Here is a 17,253-nt window from a genome sequence, read left to right as displayed (position 1 = left end):
TATTATACATTAAGGAATAGCATTATTTTCAGGATTAAACTGTTGCCATCATAAAACTGTTAACTCACTTACCGGTATGTAACGTTTTTAAAGTGTAATTGTAACGTAAATGCAATTTAAAACAAAAAAACAAAAAAAAAACATTGTTGACCAATAGTATCAAACCAGCTGACCAGGAAAAAAAACTTTGCAATGAGTAGAGATATGGTAGATTTAGATTAATAGATAATAACAATAAGTGCTACTACATATGCCACTGAAGTTACAACTTGCTTTCTTTTACTTTTTCAATTGACTTGCAAGTGTAAAAAAAAAAAAACTTAACCCGTGTAACAACACTCACCTTTAATTCTGTGATACGTGTGGTAGCGCTGTGATGTGCATGGTAGTGTTTTGCTCATTTCTTCATGTAGTTTTTGTTTATTTTCTTCTCTTCTTACATTCTTCTTCTCTTAACGGCCCTAATTGTGTCTGTGTCTTCTTTTGAATAAGGCCCAAGCCAAAGAAAAACCAAAAGACACAGAGGTAATCTTGTTAATATTCGTTAAACTTGGTACTTGGGTAAAAATCATTTGCTATTTTAGAGGTATGTTTTTCCTCAAAAACTGGGTAAGATTCCAAATTGTACAATGTCAGGAGCATTTAGGTTGGTAGATGGCTTGTCAGCTTGATTATGAGATGGCATCATCTACCATGATGACTTCGTGAGGCAGTTGCAGGGATAAAAATGGAGCATCCACCTGTTCATGTAAAATATCTATCAGCTACTTCACACTAGCTCCTGTGCATGATCAACAGCTTGCCTTGATCTCCATGTGTGCTTTAAATGTACAGTATACTGCTTCTTTAAAAAAAGATCAAGTTATATTTTTGGGTGTAAGAAACAAACGATATTTGACTAAGTGGAGGACAACAGATATGTTATTTTACTGTTTAAATTTTTCTGCATCAGTGAGTGTTGATAAACAAATTCACCTGATGTGAAGCAGCAGTCTTTTTTTGTCACCCTCCCAGGCTTCAATAAACCCCTTGACCTCATGAAAATTACGGCTTTTACAACTGAATGCCTCCGGGCGGGAGCGTAAAAGCTGCCAAGTTCATAAAGTGACCAAATGAAAGCTGCCAGCCAAAGTGTTTTGGTGTGTATTCTGGGAGGGCAAACGTGGATCATCTTAGCGGGCCTCCGGGGAAATCTCGGCCACTTCTAGCTAGATAATCAGAGGGATCTATCTTCGCTTCGCCTGGTGCATTCTGGTCAGTTTTACTTGGGGGTTGTTTGGTTACTTTACACACATTGGTTGCTTCTGTGGCATGTTGAAGATAAAGGCTATGCATTTATTTAAATGGAATAAGCCAGGAAATGAGTCATTTTGAACTTCGGAGACATGACCAAGGTGACAGATGGACGGACTTGGGTAACCAGACTCTTGGCCCCAGACTAAATTAACAGTTGAGAAAATGCTTTTAACGAAAATGATAAAGTATTCTCGCAAAATGAGTCAATAAAATAGATCGGTGATGTGAGGTCATTTTGCACAATTTATAAAAATGACATTATAAGCTTCCCTTTTTTTTTTTTTTTTTTTTTTTTTACGCCTTCAGTGTGACTCAGTTGTCATTGCTGTCATTCATCCATGACTGACGGAGAGATCCAACTCTAAGAACTAGGAAGTCTGAGGAAGAATTTAGTTTATTTTATTTCATCATATCACAGACCTTTAACTGCATCCCTCAATGTAAAATTTGTGAGTGAGGTTCAAATTTTCCTCAATCGTCCCCTCCACCAGTGAGAATATATGTGCATGCATGTTTTTTCCAAGTTTGGGTAATTATTTTGTGGTTGCAGCATGGTCCACTGAAGAACCCTTTACATTTCGGTGCACTGTAAGATTTTTTTGTAACGCTTCAAATGTCAAAATTCAGCATTATGCAGGAGGTAGGTATCTACGGATGACATAATTAATCTGGCAGGCAGGCGTTAATGCCATGTGTCGTTATTCTTCCACCTAATGCTGCAAGGTGTTGCTGCAAAAATCGGTTCCATCTATGGGGCTGCATGTGAAGGGTATCTTTCTAAGTCTGCAGTACATGATCTGATGATATTCATCGCATAACTTGGGAAGAAAAAACTATTTGGACAGAACAAATATGCAAAGATATTTTCAGAAAAACTCACCTATTTGCTGTTTTTGCCACTCAGACCAAAGCAATAACAGTATTGCTTTGGCGCCACCTTGTGGTATCTTGATGTCGAAGTGAGTTGAGGCGCATCACTAAGACAAAATTAGTCAACAGCCCCCAACTTGTGGGCTCTAAAGGCAATAGTCGTTAAAAGTATAAACCTTTTAAAAGGGGGTATAAAAATACTCTTATATTTTCGCTACCCTACACAAATAAAGTGAGTTCACCTTATACTGACTGACCTGCCATGATGGGCTGATACTTGATGGTCGTACCATTTTCGTTACGTGTGTGTACAATTTCTCATAAAATTACAACGCTATTCTTGTAATTCTGTGATTTGTAGTTTTCTTCTCATTTCAGTCTACTCCTGATATTCCTTCGCATGAAACTTTGTATAACCTAACCTAAACAAGACCTTCAAAGGGCATGTGACCCACTCCAGGTCTAAACACATGCCAGCGTCAAAGTAACAACTGATGCAGTCTCATCTTAAAGTGAGAGCCTGTCAACAATTTCGCCAGCGTGACAGATGACAGATAAAATGTTTCAGAGGAGTCTTGGGTTTCAAGCTACATACAGTGATGGGGGGTGAATCACTCGGGGGGGGTTGCATCGTTAAGCGGGGTGGGTGGGCACAGTTTATAAGGAAGGGTGAAATTTCTCCTTGAAGTGACCGAGGTTGCTAAGAGTACAAAAGTGGAGGGGCTGGTTGTTTAATGGCAGACTACAGGCGGCCCCGGTGCAGGTAGAAACGCTAAGATACATATTAAGGAGATAAAACATGGGCGTGTGCAATAACCAAGGGTAAGGGGCTCTACTTTGTGATCAACTGCTATTACTGTATATCAATAGAATAGAAAACAAATTCTTATTTTGAGGTCACTGCATTTCTACAGGCAGCTCGTTGTTCCTGTCTAATTAAAAGCATGTACTGTCATAGTCTTTTTTTTTTAAATCTGAAACACATGAAATTTTTTTTCAGATAAAAATAAAAAAAAGTGTTAATAGTTTTTCATCGAACTGCAATGACCCATGGAGTTAATTGGTTGGCAAACAGTTATCGCCTGCTTAGCACTGAGAAAGTTATTTGATTTTTAATCTAGAATTATAATTTACAGCTTTTCTTTTTAAAAATTAAATCTTCAAGCCAAGTCCCTAAATATGAATTGGCACAACATAAACACAATCTAATGAGAGCCAAAGCAAGAGCTACAGTATACCATGAATTGTTCCTTTGCAGAGATAATAATGCTCTGTTTTTAAAAACTATATATATATATATATATATATATATATATATATATATATATATATACTCTGTACAGCGACCATAACTGAGCATTATTATCTTCATAAAACACAACTCTTCCATTAGCCCTCATTGCATTGTACAGGTACTGTATATGAAGTGTCCAGCACCTCCATATGGGTGCTTTATGTATTTATATCTTTATTTTTGTCTTTGCAGGGCATCCGTTGAGGATTCACAGCCTCAGCACATGGTAGTTGAGGACAACAAAGGGAGCTCCGCCCCCCACCGCCGCATGTCGACGTCCGACTGCAGTAGCACCCGACAGAGCAAACATCCCCCCAAAGATGTCGTCACTGACATGATGTTTATGGGTCAGTGTCTGCTCACGTAGTGGAACGGCTTGTGTAAGATAATATTGAATCCAGACAGCCACAGACGTATAGGAGAACGTTCAGTAGGTGTTCATGTCGCCATGATGGCGCCAGCTGTCTATATTGAGGGAGACATTCAACTTCATCTCTATGAGAGACCCTGGCGACACATTGTGCCAGACTACGCCATCATAGACCTTAATAAAAACAAAGCAAATTGCGTAAATCCGGTGCAGTGGGTGGTGCAGCTGTGCATCAGAGGATGTGTTCGTTATTTTGTGGATGAGGGCAGCCCGGCGGATCAAATAGTGAGCAGGCTGCGCCACTGTGAGTGTGTTTACAGCCGACTTCCTTCGCCGCCAATCAAATCGGCTCGTCTCATTCCCTTTAAATGTGGTGCAAGTGACATTCTTGACGGCGACATCTCTGTGCAGAAGAGGACGACGATGCGTACTCGCAGCAATCTGTGCATGAGTGGAGCATTGTAACTTCTCTGACATGATGTGGCAGCAGGGAATTTGAGCAGGTATGCTTAATGAGCTGTTGATAACCGCTGGCGATTTATATACTGTATGCCCGTGGAGCTCAGTGTCTGTCTGTGTCCAAATCCATAATCATCAAAATCGCATTAGACCAGCTGGCAGTTAGACGTGGTCTGAGCAGGCATAAGTTTAGACTGACTTTCTGCCTCAAAATTGTCACTTGGCCAGGCGCATCTCCAAGGACACACCCTCATTCACACCAGTTTGTTTTGTGAGATTAATTATTCCTATATTTGGTAGGTCAGGCCAGGACGGCGTAGCCTTAATGACAAATGTAAAGGACCATTTGCGGTTTTCTTTTCACAGTGGGCGGATGGACCAAGGACGACCCCTCCTGTCTGGTCGAGCAATTCTGTCCTGAGTATAATGAGTGGAAGACAGCAGCTCGCATGGTCAAGCAGCGGGGCAAAGTGGCCGTGGGCACCCTGGACGACAAGATGTACACAGTGGGTGGGGAAGACAACATCCGATGTTGCAGTAATGTGGAGAGGTGAGTTGCTGTGTGGTGGGAGCGTTCCTCTTTATATATAAATAGGGATACATTTCAACTTTGGGTAGAATTAATGGTCAATTAAGATTTATAAATATCTTATATAATATTATTAATGTGATGGGAGAATTTGTTTGAATGTTCTGAACTCCTTTTTCAATTCCGTCAAATTGTCGCCTTAATTGGTTCAGAAATGATAAGATAAGATACAATAACAACCTTTAATGCGGCAATTGGTACATTTGAAGTTTGCTTCAAGACATTCATTATTAATAATATACTGTCAATTCCACACCATCAGAATTGATTAATTGTTCAATTGTTCTCAAATGTAGACATCTAATGTTTGGGTTTATGGTGGGTCTCATCCACATGTTGCACAAGCATGACAAAAGTTAGCAATAATAAAATAACCTACATTTTGTAGCTATCCACCTCCTTCATATGGCTGAGTTTTGTATTAAGATCTATGCATTATTCACTTAAATTTAATTATACCTTCTATCACGGCTCAACACCTTTTTCTGAATCTGCACCATTGTTCCCATTTCTCAAAGTTGACTAATAGTATATAAATAGTCTGCCGTTACAGTTCATGCCTTATTTATTGAGAATTCACGGGAAATTTTGAAAGAAAAAAAAAAAACCAATAGTTTAAGTAGTTTGTGTGTAATCCTGATAACTTATACAAAACATACAAATTGTGATGAAAACATATCTTTGGTGTACATTATGATAATAATTGATATTCTCACATCTGTCTATCTCTAGTTTGATATGAGCCTTGGTAGATGAAGCAAAAGACACATTTTATAGGATAGAATATACGGTATCGATAAAGTGACTTTCAAGTATGCATATGTTTTAAGCATACCCCTTAATCACTACCTCTTCATATTGTTTTCCTTCGTCACCACAGACAAAAGGGTCTAATTGTTGAGTTCAGTTCAATGCACCTCAATTTCAGACGTGTATTGCTGGACATGTCACTGAACAGCAGAGGTCAGCATTAAGGCAGATTTTATTGGTGGCCTTGCAGACAACATGAGTCATTTGGGACATTTGCGCAAGGACACGCACACACGTACACTATATGCTTGGCTCTCACACTAGCTTGAAGCAGTTGGCTACTCTCCAGTCCCCACAGAGAGGCAACTTCTTGACAAAATGAGCCTTAATGATGAGCCAGAGGAGGGAAACATCCACTCCAGCCTTCCATCGAGTGTAGGCAATCCCCGAAGGCTGGTTACAGTGTTGTTGTGGGATTTTAAAGGCTTGTATTTGTCCCTCTCACAACCCAAAACACCAATTGAGTAGAAGTGTAATGAAGAAGAGGGTCAAGTGTGTAACGTTTTCTGGAGCCTATCAGTTCAATTAACTTGGGACGAAGGGCGGACAACTTGCCAGCAGTCACAGGGTGATAGTAGATGAAGTGGTGCGTAGGAATCGATCTCATATCAATTACACAAAAGTTCCCTTTTCCCACTACTTAGCTCGGTACATGCTATTGAAACTGTATCATTGGCAAAATCGCTCAGGTACCTCAAGGTACTATTCCTAGTAGCAGGTGAGCCAAGCATGCCAAGCGGATACCATATGCACGCATACTGTCAATCACTGTTGGTCACTCATTGGTTGAGCAGGCTTGTCATTGCTGCGTCATTGTAACATTTGAGGACACATATGGTAAGCCTTATAATGTAACAGACCACAAATACTTTGTATTTGAATTAAATTTTCACCAATCTGTACTTTACTTTGCTACTTATATTTGGTATCAATAGCTTACCCTGTTGCTGTGTCTTAGTGCTGAACGCTGCAGTATTATACAGTACTCCATAGTCTCCACTCTGCTGCACTGGTCCGTTTCTTGGCTGGCCTCAGTCTGTGGCCAACAGCCACAGGCCGATATGCAAATGCATGAATGAGACCCTCCTTGTAACTCCATTGTTTTTTTTTTTTTTGTCCTGTCTTGTTCAGGCTAATGAATTTAGCCCGTTGTGGTTTTCTGCTGTTTCCCAAAACCACACCATTCAAGGCCAAGTAGAGCTGAGCCAAGTCTATGGAATGGCAAAAACAGCAAAGCGTCAGCTATGTGATCTTTGACACTACCAATAGCTCAGTTGCAGATTCTCCATCTAAAATTGGAAGTCATGGAAGTGGGGCTCAGCATAGGAAAGTAGTGTCTCCCAGATTCTGATTTTATACTATATTTTATACAGAGTAGTCTTTTAGTTGCAAAGTTATAATGTATGATTAAATGTCTTGTCATCTGCATTATGCCGTTTTGGGAGTCATTTCCATAATGCCTGTTTGACTTGTTCAACACAGCACCATTGTCCCTTTGTTTCCCATTTAAACAGCCAAGTGAGTGTGAGTAGCATCAGGCAATTTTTTCATTGGACGCGATTGAGTGTGCGTTAAATATTCTGCCTGGCAACAAGTGTCTGCACAAATATGAGATCTGACAAGAAAAAATTGGCCTAAATAATAATGTCCATTGTCAGTTGTAACGTCTATAATGAATTCCGCACGCGTTGTTTACAACATTATTGTTGGAAGAGTAATTGGAATGGAGCACTTTATTTTGCCTTCATTCGCACACTCTGACACCCGGACCCCCCACTGTGGCAGGTACGACCCAGACACAGACAGCTGGAGTACGGATGTAGCACCCTTGAGCAGCCCCCGCAGTGGAGTGTGCGTGGTGACCATGGACGGATACTTGTACGCTATTGGAGGACACGATGGTATTGCAGCCATAAATACTGTGGAGAGGTACTGCGGCAGTCTTTCTATACTAAAGCTCAAAGCATTATTGAACACTGTGGTAAATGATATTGAAACACTGTCTTGTATGCTTTGTGGTTGGAGTTGTTGTCAGAATGTTTTTTCTGACGTTCCTTAAAAGCATCTTATATAACAGAGTTGAAGACACCAAAGCACATATGCTGATGACTAACAAAGTAGGTGTTAAATAGGTGTTGTTATTCTTTGTTTGGTTTCTGCAGGTACGATCCAAAGATGAATGCATGGAGCAAGCAGGCGCCCATGCTGACAAGACGTACCAGAACTGTGGCTGCTGTGTTGGGTGACCACTTGTATGTGATTGGAGGCAATGATGGAGTCTTGGCCCTCAACTCAGGTACTCAGGCATTATGATGGTTTAATTGATTGTAATGAGCAAAACAGAAACCGAGTGAATTACTGTTCATACTACAAATTCGGCCATGATATTAAGCACAAAAAGTGCTTTTCAGTGACTTAATGGCGCTGACATATTTTGGAAAAGGTTTTCTCAGTTAAAAAATGCATATTTGTAGTTGTCAATATCTATTTATTATTGTCTTAAAAGTAGACAGTACTTCACAGCATTGGAGGGAGCCCTGTAGCAAGGAAACAAAACAAACACAAACCTAATTGCTCTTTACTCCTACAACGAATTCGAATTCCCCTGAAGTTGTACAATTCGGAATTACCTTTTTGGAGTTAAGGAGGTTATATGATACTTAAAACATCGCATTTAATAAAGGTTTTATTATTAAGAGACAGTTTGACCCTTGCTGTTATTTCCTATGGGAAAATTGCTCGAAATTCAAACAAACAGTCTCTGAACATATTCCGTTCAGCCTCACAGTTACCACTCTATACTTGTGGAGTCGTGATTAGAAAATCTGCTTCACAGGCGAGAGGTCTAGAGTACCTTTTCGTCGATGGTACAGGATGCTGGCATGTCCTGATTTTTGTACAAGCATAAGGCACCGGCACATAAGGCTCATTCTGTATTTAATAAGGGTACCCCTCACATTATCTGTTGCCACACTACCCAAGAGCAGTGACGATGCTCCAGTCGCGCACGGATCGCTGCGATTAAGCATTTTCCTCGTTCATACAGAGATGTCTCCGTCGAGACTGTCAGATGCGTCACATTTAAAGGGAATGACAGGAGCCGCTTTGATTGCCGTTGAATGAAGTCGGTTGGAAACAGCGCAGCCCGCCCAATCTCGGATCCACCAGGGTGAAATTACCAATACCGGTCTAACCTGCCACTGGCCCACAGTTGCGCTGCCTGCCACGTTGGATTTATGCTGGTCACAAAAATAGGGCTCTACATATTGCCCCTGTGTGAATGGTTGTTGTACCCTGCATGTAGCCCAAAGTCAGATGGGATAGGCTCAAGCTCACCAACAACACTAATGAGGACAAGCGCTATAGAAAATGGATGGATAAATACCGGTACCTACATAACTTGTAAATATTAAGTTGTTTTCTTAATTTAGGCCAAAAGCAACCCCTTACTCCAGTAGTGGAACGTGTAAAACATGACTTGAGGATTTTTTTCCCCACTTGTTTTAGTCTTTAAAAACAGCCACCATTTACACAGGTTTGTTGAATCAACAACAAAAGCCCAAAACATGAATTATGACTTCCGCAATGTTATTTAGTACTTTAAATCTGCTTACTTTTAAGTCGATTGGACATGACCACACACTCACACACACACGCATAGTCTCTCTCATACACAAACACACACACACATGAATACAGTCTGACCTTACCAAAGATAAACAACGGTTATGTCGTGCTGTCAACCGTTTTGACTATTTCCGTCTGTGAGAAGTGCATGCTTGTGAAATTCCCACAACTTATTTTGGTCAAGTTCAAGGTCTGCATTTTTCACTATACTACTAATTATTTGGACTCATTTAAAGATGAAGCTATATTATAGGGCTTATGAGGACACTTTAGGTACAGTAGCTGGATAATTGTATTGTAGAATGCATGTGTAGCAGTGTACTAAATAGTAAATGGAGCCTTCTGCTACTCGTTAATGTCCCACAGTGGAGAAATACAACCCTGAAGACGGCACCTGGTCGATATGTGCCCACATGTCGACCCCCAGAGAGAACGCAGGCTGCGCAGTGTACCTGGGACACATCTACGTGGCTGGGGGCAGAGATGATCTCGGTTTGAGTCTGTGCTCAGTGGAGCGCCTCGACCCGGACACCACAAGGTGGACTCCTGTCAAACGCATGAGAAGCAAGAGGGACAATGTGAGTAGACGTATGTGGGAGTTGAGGTCGGGCCCTCTGAAATGTTAGTAACATTTTGCTTAACAGGTGACTTAGTGTATAAAACTACATGGTTCTGTTTCAGGTGTCTCTTGTCGTGTTCAACGGTGCTTTGCTGGCTGTGGGGGGCACTGATGGAGTCTCGGATTTGAAAACAATAGAAGTTTACAATAGTGAAAGCAACACATGGAGGTAAGAGGAGAAGCTTATCATTAACAACCTTGCACATTCATTCCATTTAGTGTGCCCAAAATGTTGTTGATCAGATGTGTTTTCATTACTTTATACCTTCAGGGGGGGAAAGGGTATTTCAAAAGGACCATTGAAGATGAAGAGAGCAAGGACGCGCTACATGAATAAACAAAACATTAAAAAGGGAGGGAGGGTTATAAAATAAAACCTAATTGGAAAAGAACCATGAGTGGGAAGTTAAAACATTTTAAGTTGTGATTTTTAATGATTATAGAAAACTGGAATATTTATAAATAAGTGAAAGATTTTAAATACATTTCAATAAAATAAAAATGTTTAATAAAATTAAAAAACACTCTGATGGTGTCAATCAAAACTGAATTTTTGAAAAGCAGTGAATATTGAGTATGTTCTTTAACGAACCAACTACATTCACTTCGAGTAATTCTTATTGTTAGGTTTACTGAGTACACAGCCATCCAGAGGCTGTAAATGCATTAAAATGTCAATTGTGACAGGTAGTGGTGGTTTCTGGGCTGTGTATTATGTACGGCTGGCCGCACAGTGGCAGCATTGCAGGGGGAGGGCAACGCACATCCAAAACATTTTAAAAATGCTATGTGAAATTTGCGCCCCTGTGTGGAGTCGCCCTCTGTAGAAGAGATGCAAGGTGGGGAGCAGAAATAGATGAATGATACTGTATCATACAAGGACATCACATACAATTTGGCATAAAGGAACAAATTGTTAGAAATATACACTTTTACTGTATGTCAAATGTTGACAGATAACTCTATCAAATACTTGCACTGTGATGCGGCTAAATTTGCCGCTACTTTCAATGACATTTAAATAAAAATGGACAGAGACTCGTGTCAAGACAGAGTAACTTGATGATTCATTCGAGGCTTCTATATAAGCCTTGAGGCTGCATCTCGCATCTGAGTGCGTCGCTGTCTGACGGTTTCCCTTCTCTTGTCTGTTTTTAGACACTTTGGAAGTATGAAGAGCAAGCATCCAGGAGGCAGAGTGGCTGTGCTTTACTGAGACCCAACAATGTAGTGTTATTACAAGGGCGGGACAGAACTGATAGAGAGAAGATAGGCTAATGGATGCCCGTGCCACGCTTCAGGACATGCTGTGATAAGCTTCAAGCCCTGGCAGCATAATGACTGAATAATTGAACAGTTCACTCAAAAATGAGCATTAGTAAACCGCTGGTACAAAACAACTCCACGCATTGAATTGAAGTACATTATAGGCTGAAAGGTTACCTTACTGCTATTTTTGTCATCAATAGATCTTTTAGAGGTAGTCTATGCATCCATACACAATAAGAGGAGATTACTAAGCGTTGTGTTGATTGTGTAACCTCTCATGTACAATAAATTCAAGCGATATTTCCAACAGGAAATAATGGAAATAGAGTTTAGGAAGGAGTTTATAAAGAAGTTAACTAATGTTAAGAAGAGAAAACAGTGACCCCCCAAAAAAAAAAAACACCCACTGTCTTAATAGGAAGGACAGGGGGTCCTCAATTTACAATGGTACAAACACCATCCATCAATCTTCTATACCTTTTATCTTCATTAGGGTCACATTTTGCGAAATATACACAGTGGATCCCTGCATACTAGAGGTTCGGCACCTGAGGATTCACCTACTCACAGATTATTTTATTTTTTTTTGTTTAAATTATTTTTTTTATGGAGGCACCGAACCCCCCATTTTTTGTGGAAAACACTTATTGGTGGTATATCACAGCTTATTGAATAATTTGGGGGGGAATTTGTTTTTTATTTCTCAGTTCAATTATAATGGGCTTCAATTATTTACAGATTTTCACTGTTTGCGGTTGGACGCAGTCTCTATTCTGGGGGTCCACAGTCCTGAAAAGTTAAAGACAACTGGACTTTACTTATGCAATGATTCTTTCACATACCATCACAGGGAGCCCCAGTAGCACTTTGATAATCGCTGGTCTAATACTTTACTAGCCCCACTGTGGAGATTTCAGCAAAATAAAGCATAGTACAGTCATCCCTCACCATATTCCGGTTCACTTTTTGCACTTTTTTCACTATATCTCAGATTTTTTAAATTGTACATATCTAATTTTATATCACGGACTTTCTGCTGATTTTGCTAGGATAGTTTGTCCACACGGACTATGTTATTACAGACTCACGTAGCAATAACAGCCATAAGGGAAGAATGGGTAAAAGACAGGGACATTAGAGATCATTTCACACAGGTGCAATGTGTCTACTGCAAAGCAGAACTGGTTACACAACTGCATGTGTACAGTTAAGTAAACATAATGTAATATAGCCCTAGAAGCCGTTAGAACTAATTGTAATAAGGTGGTCAAAGATCGACACAGCCATCCGTGCACTTTCAATTGCTTTATTGGTAAATGGAAATGGCGTACACTTACATATATAGCGGTTCATCTACACCAGTAATTCCCAACCTTTATTGAGCCAAGGCACATATTTTACATATTTTAGCCCGTGAACAGCCACGCAACTCTAAACTCTCATTCTTTGACTCCCACGACACTCAACAGGCCAGGCCTGTCACAGATACTCCAGTGTGGAATGTGAGGATGGTGACCCCAAGTGGAGAATAATAGTACCTGCACCTCACACGCATATTTTGTATTGGTCTTATGCATAAAGCGTTAAAATATATACACATAATAAAGTAGATCTATGTTTGTTACTTTGCGGATTTTTGTCTTTCATGGGCGGTTCTGGAATGTAACCCCCATGATAAACAAGGGACTACTGTACAGTAAAATCATAAAACAAAAAACAGTGTAACGTCGGCGTACCTTACTGGAGCTCAGTTTATCGAGCATCAAGGCTTTTATTCTGCCTCGCAATCAACATTAAAGTTAAATGAGTGAGAATTTATGCACGAACGTGAGTAAGTAATAAATGAGGGTTTAGTGTATTAATATTACATTGGTTAACCTATTTTTAAATGTGTATGGTGTTGTATGATTGTTTGACCCTGGAAAGATTATTTCTACTCCCATTATTTCTTATGGGGAGGGGATGTAATTGAAAGTGACCACTGTCCCGATGGAGTTTGTGATCTTTTGTATGTGTACAAGACATGTCATGATCACAAAATTTCCGTACATGCAAAGTTTGGAGTAAAACATGTTTTTGAATGAAACAGAATATTATGAAAGTGTATTATTATATTATACTGTAATACAGTGTAATACAATCATACTGCAATGTGAGTCTTTCATTAGTGCTTGTCTATGATATTTATGACACAATTCACAGTTTTCCATGTGGAAAAATAAAGACAAAGCTTATACAGATCAAGTTTCGGTCAAATCTGGAGGAAATCAAGCTCCCAGAGTGAGGCGAGAGAGTGAGTGAGATGCGCCAGCTTTATGCCACACCATAAGTGGCTGTGTGGGCTTTAAAAACGATGACGCTCCGAGTGCTCTTTCCCCTCGAGGATAATGGGCTGAAACGTGGTGAGGCTGGCTGAGCAAAAGGAATACGCACACCGAGCCGCAAACAGCTTTCCTGGAGATGTTGGCCATCTAGCTCCAATCCTCCTTGGTGTGTGCAGAATGAATGTTTTCTTCAACTTGAGAGGGTCCATTGTGAGACAGATGGTGGAGGACAGACCAGCTCCAGGTATGTAGGAAATGGGAAATTACTCTGGGTGCTTACTGTCTTTAGAAGTTCCCTAGATGGAGTTTGCATGTTTGTCCATCCATCCTTTTTCTACAAAGCTAGTCTTCATTATGGTCGCTGGTGAGCTGGAGCGTATCCCATCAGCCTTTGGGCAAGAGGCAGGTCAATTGCAGGGCACATATTGACAAACAATCACTCACTTTCACACCTATGGAAATTTTAAAGTTTTCAGTAAACTTAACATGTATGTTTTGGGCATGTGAAGTACACGGAGGAAACCAACTCAAGCTTGGGGAGAACATGTAAGCTCCGCACAGGAAAGATCACATTTGAACCTAAAAACTGTGAAGCAGTCGAGTTAACCACTCATAAACAGTACATGCTGGCAATGGTATTTTTAATTTTTATTTTTTGTCTGCTATTGTTCCATTGTGGAAGGTATGAAGGATCATTGTTAACCACATGTGGTATTATTGAGTCAACACCACAAGATGAGTTGAGATTTTCAATTGATCTTCATCTTTACTGTAATAAGCAGATGCTATGCTGTTAGAAATGCACATTGGTCAAGCTCCCACACTTTTGTGTGTGTAATAAATTAGATGGAAGTAGACAATGTACACACGAACAGCAAAACATGTCAGCTTGGTTACAGGGTGGCAGAGACAAAATGCAAAATGTTCAATATGATTATGAAAATAGAATATATATGATCAAAACGATTCGTTTTCGTGACAAGTGGCCACCATCTTTGTGGAATGTTCTTTTTAAAAAAACACATGGGATGAACACTTCAAATGCCTCTAAAATCCTCTGTAACGAATACATTAACACATTTTTTAAAATTACTATTACTGAAGTACCTATTGTATGGGCCACACTATTCTTCTTTTTATGAATAATGTTCCATTTGCGCTATTTAAGTGGACTTTCTAGGGCATGTGACAGTTTGAAAAATCATGGTAATTTCGACTTGGAGAACCCCTCGGAATTTTGGCCTGTACGAGCCTGTTGGTGGATATTTTGAACTGAAACTGGTCAGCGAAGCGGAGAAGGCGTTCCCTGAGGAGCAGACAAAATGAAAATTTTGAGGAGCTAGTTGAGACATAATCAAGTTCTACTCCTTTACTCTAACTAGAAGGCGATTTAAAAAAAAAAAAAATTAAACAGATTTTCTATAGCCGTTACCACACAAAAGCATTCCCCAAAAAGGTCCTTTTTATCCCGTACAAAAACAAAATTTCAGTAGAATCTATCAACTGATTTTCAAAATTCTTGGTGCGTTGTACTCAGCTTGAAATATCCATTCCAAGCATTTTGACAGACTGTCATTTTTTGGGAGAAATCTTGTCACGTTGCTAGTTTGAACAAATCACAATAAAAGTGATTTCATATCATTTAACCACATACACACTGTAGTTAGCAGAGCAGTTTGTGGGACATGCATCCTGCATCGAATGAAATTTTTTTTTAATAAAATTAAGGAAACACATTTTAAGAGACAAATGTTTGGTCACTTAAAATAAGACCTCAGAATCTGCAACATTTTCATGATGACTAAGTCATTCTGATGAAGACACCGAATCATGCACTTTATAGTGATATAGATGTTTTTGCATGTTTTTTTTCGCCCTTAATTTGTAAGCATTCTCATAGGTGAGGGGAGATGACTTGCATTTATTTTCTTTGCACAATCACGACACAGTGAGTGATGAGTGTATTTACTGACCGAAATAGCCCTTTAATGACAACTTTCCCTCCACAAAATTAGCTCCCTGCTCGGTCGGTAGATGGCGTGGCGCCCGTAGGTGCCTCCAGGTTGAGGCATGAGAGCCTTCCTCCCTCCACCCTCCGCCTCTTCCTCATCTGGTACCCTCCAGAGGAAAAGATGCTGAGGCTGACAACAGCATTTTCTCGCCAGCCTGTGTTTAGCTAGTCGACAATAAGAGGCGTCGTTTGGTGCGGGAGCTTGTTAAGGGACAAAACGGGGTGGAATTCGAGTGAATTGAAGAGGCGAAGCGGGGTAATGTAGTTCGTCAAGTAGCTAACAAAGTTGTTGCTAAGGGACACGCGAGTCAATCCGCAACGGCGTGAAGGGTTGGGCTGGCGGATTGATATTCAAATAAGTCGTCAGGTGTGCTGTAAATCTTTTCGAAATAGCGCGTCAACCAATCAGAGCTGAAGAAGACGGACTACTTTTTTGGGGATGCCACAACACACCTTCGAAGCCACCTCGGACGAATGACGGCTACAAGCGGACGGCTAGCTTGACCGAGACGTGCTGCGTTCACGTCACGAAAACTCCGTCGGACCTTCGTGACCTCGAGTCCGTGCATTCTCGACAACGTTTATTTAGGGGGGGGATGGCACGGCTTTGTCATGTAAAAGGTGGTGGGGCAGACCCAATGCCACGCAAGCAACGCTGGAGAGCAAGTTTACGATGATGGGACCGCGATTAGGGACGGGGACGCAGGCAGGTAAATGGAGAAAGAACTTTGACATGTTACTTTGTTTAACAGATGTTCTTTAATAGTGTTATTGTCATAATGATACAAAGTTGAGGAGGCAGTTTTGTATTTCCAGATGTAGTTATTCAATTTATGCTATTCTGAACTCTGTGCTAAGTTATGGTAGAACTGTGGGAGTAATAAATCACTGTAAAAATTATTCTGAATCAGGGTTTTCCAAACTTCGACTCAGGGTCCCAGGTGATTTTATTAAAAAATTTTATAGTGTCAAATTGCATTGATTTATAGAGAGGGGTGCACATAAGTGGTGCGCAGGTGCGCATGTGCACTGAAAGTCCCCAGATTCAAGTGTGTAACTGCGCATTTGCGTACTAAGCATTTAGCGTTTTGGGCGCAGGAACCAGAGAGGTGGACAGGGCTCAAGTAGTAGTGACATTTGCAAACGACCAGTTCAGGGTGTAGTCTGCCTTTCGCCCGAAGTCAGCTGGGATAGGCTCCAGCGCCCCGCGACCCTAACCAGGATAAGCGGTGTTGGAAATGGATGGGTCTTTACGTGAAACTGTTTCATGGTGAAAAAAAGATTGAAGACCACTGCCCCAGAGAACTGCGCCAAATCAGCTGATTGTACAGTCCCATACTGCAGTGTAAGTCTTTAAATTAATCCATGAGGTTAGTGGGTAGGGGTAAAAATGAGCACCAAACAACAAATCCTCTGAAATTGTTATGTGCACCCATTTATAGACCATTCACCATGATGTCACGTTTGTTTATTTTGTTTATTTATTGTTTAGCTAGTCAGCAAACATTGCCTACATTTAAACAATTCCACAAACATTGCATACATTTAAACAAAATAATTTATACATGGTTGGTACACATTTGGCGGCACGGTGGCCGATTGGTTAGAGCGTCAGCCTCACAGTTCTGAGGACCCGGTTTCAATCCCCGGCCCCGCCTGTGTGGAGTTTGCATGTTCTCCCCGTGCCTGCGTGGGTTTTCTCCGGGCACTCCGGT

At 40.6% G+C, this 17,253-nt stretch overlaps 2 protein-coding genes across 19 annotated transcripts in view; both read left to right on the top strand.

Annotated features, from left to right (window-relative positions):
• Nucleotides 1-13,443, top strand: part of si:ch73-29c22.1 (kelch-like protein 20) — a 41,172-nt gene extending 27,729 nt beyond the window's left edge. For 2 of the 5 annotated variants that reach the window (XM_061767384.1, XM_061767385.1), the window contains 7 exons: nt 3,653-3,807; nt 4,656-4,839; nt 7,474-7,617; nt 7,851-7,984; nt 9,682-9,893; nt 9,997-10,103; nt 11,093-13,443. In XM_061767384.1, the coding sequence (XP_061623368.1) occupies nt 3,684-3,807; nt 4,656-4,839; nt 7,474-7,617; nt 7,851-7,984; nt 9,682-9,893; nt 9,997-10,103; nt 11,093-11,150 (963 nt within the window). In that variant the 5' untranslated portion in view covers nt 3,653-3,683 and the 3' untranslated portion in view covers nt 11,151-13,443. Of the gene's footprint in view, nt 1-1,121; nt 1,255-2,862; nt 2,989-3,652; nt 3,808-4,655; nt 4,840-7,473; nt 7,618-7,850; nt 7,985-9,681; nt 9,894-9,996; nt 10,104-11,092 lie in introns of those variants that run through there. The other 3 variants (XM_061767387.1, XM_061767383.1, XM_061767382.1) reach the window with 3 other exon arrangements.
• Nucleotides 13,444-13,456: 13 nt separating this feature from the next.
• Nucleotides 13,457-17,253, top strand: part of LOC133475049 (potassium channel subfamily T member 1-like) — an 80,969-nt gene continuing 77,172 nt past the window's right edge. For 4 of the 14 annotated variants that reach the window (XM_061767368.1, XM_061767379.1, XM_061767377.1 and 1 more), the window contains exon 1: nt 13,460-13,771. In XM_061767368.1, coding sequence (XP_061623352.1) covers nt 13,705-13,771 — 67 coding nt within the window. In that variant the 5' untranslated portion in view covers nt 13,460-13,704. Of the gene's footprint in view, nt 13,772-15,691; nt 16,249-17,253 lie in introns of those variants that run through there. The other 10 variants (XM_061767363.1, XM_061767372.1, XM_061767369.1 and 7 more) reach the window with 6 other exon arrangements.

Source organism: Phyllopteryx taeniolatus, chromosome 3 (genome assembly GCF_024500385.1).
Source record: "Phyllopteryx taeniolatus isolate TA_2022b chromosome 3, UOR_Ptae_1.2, whole genome shotgun sequence".
NCBI classification, from domain to species: Eukaryota; Metazoa; Chordata; class Actinopteri; order Syngnathiformes; family Syngnathidae; genus Phyllopteryx; species Phyllopteryx taeniolatus.
This window is presented reverse-complemented; position numbering and strand designations above follow the sequence as displayed.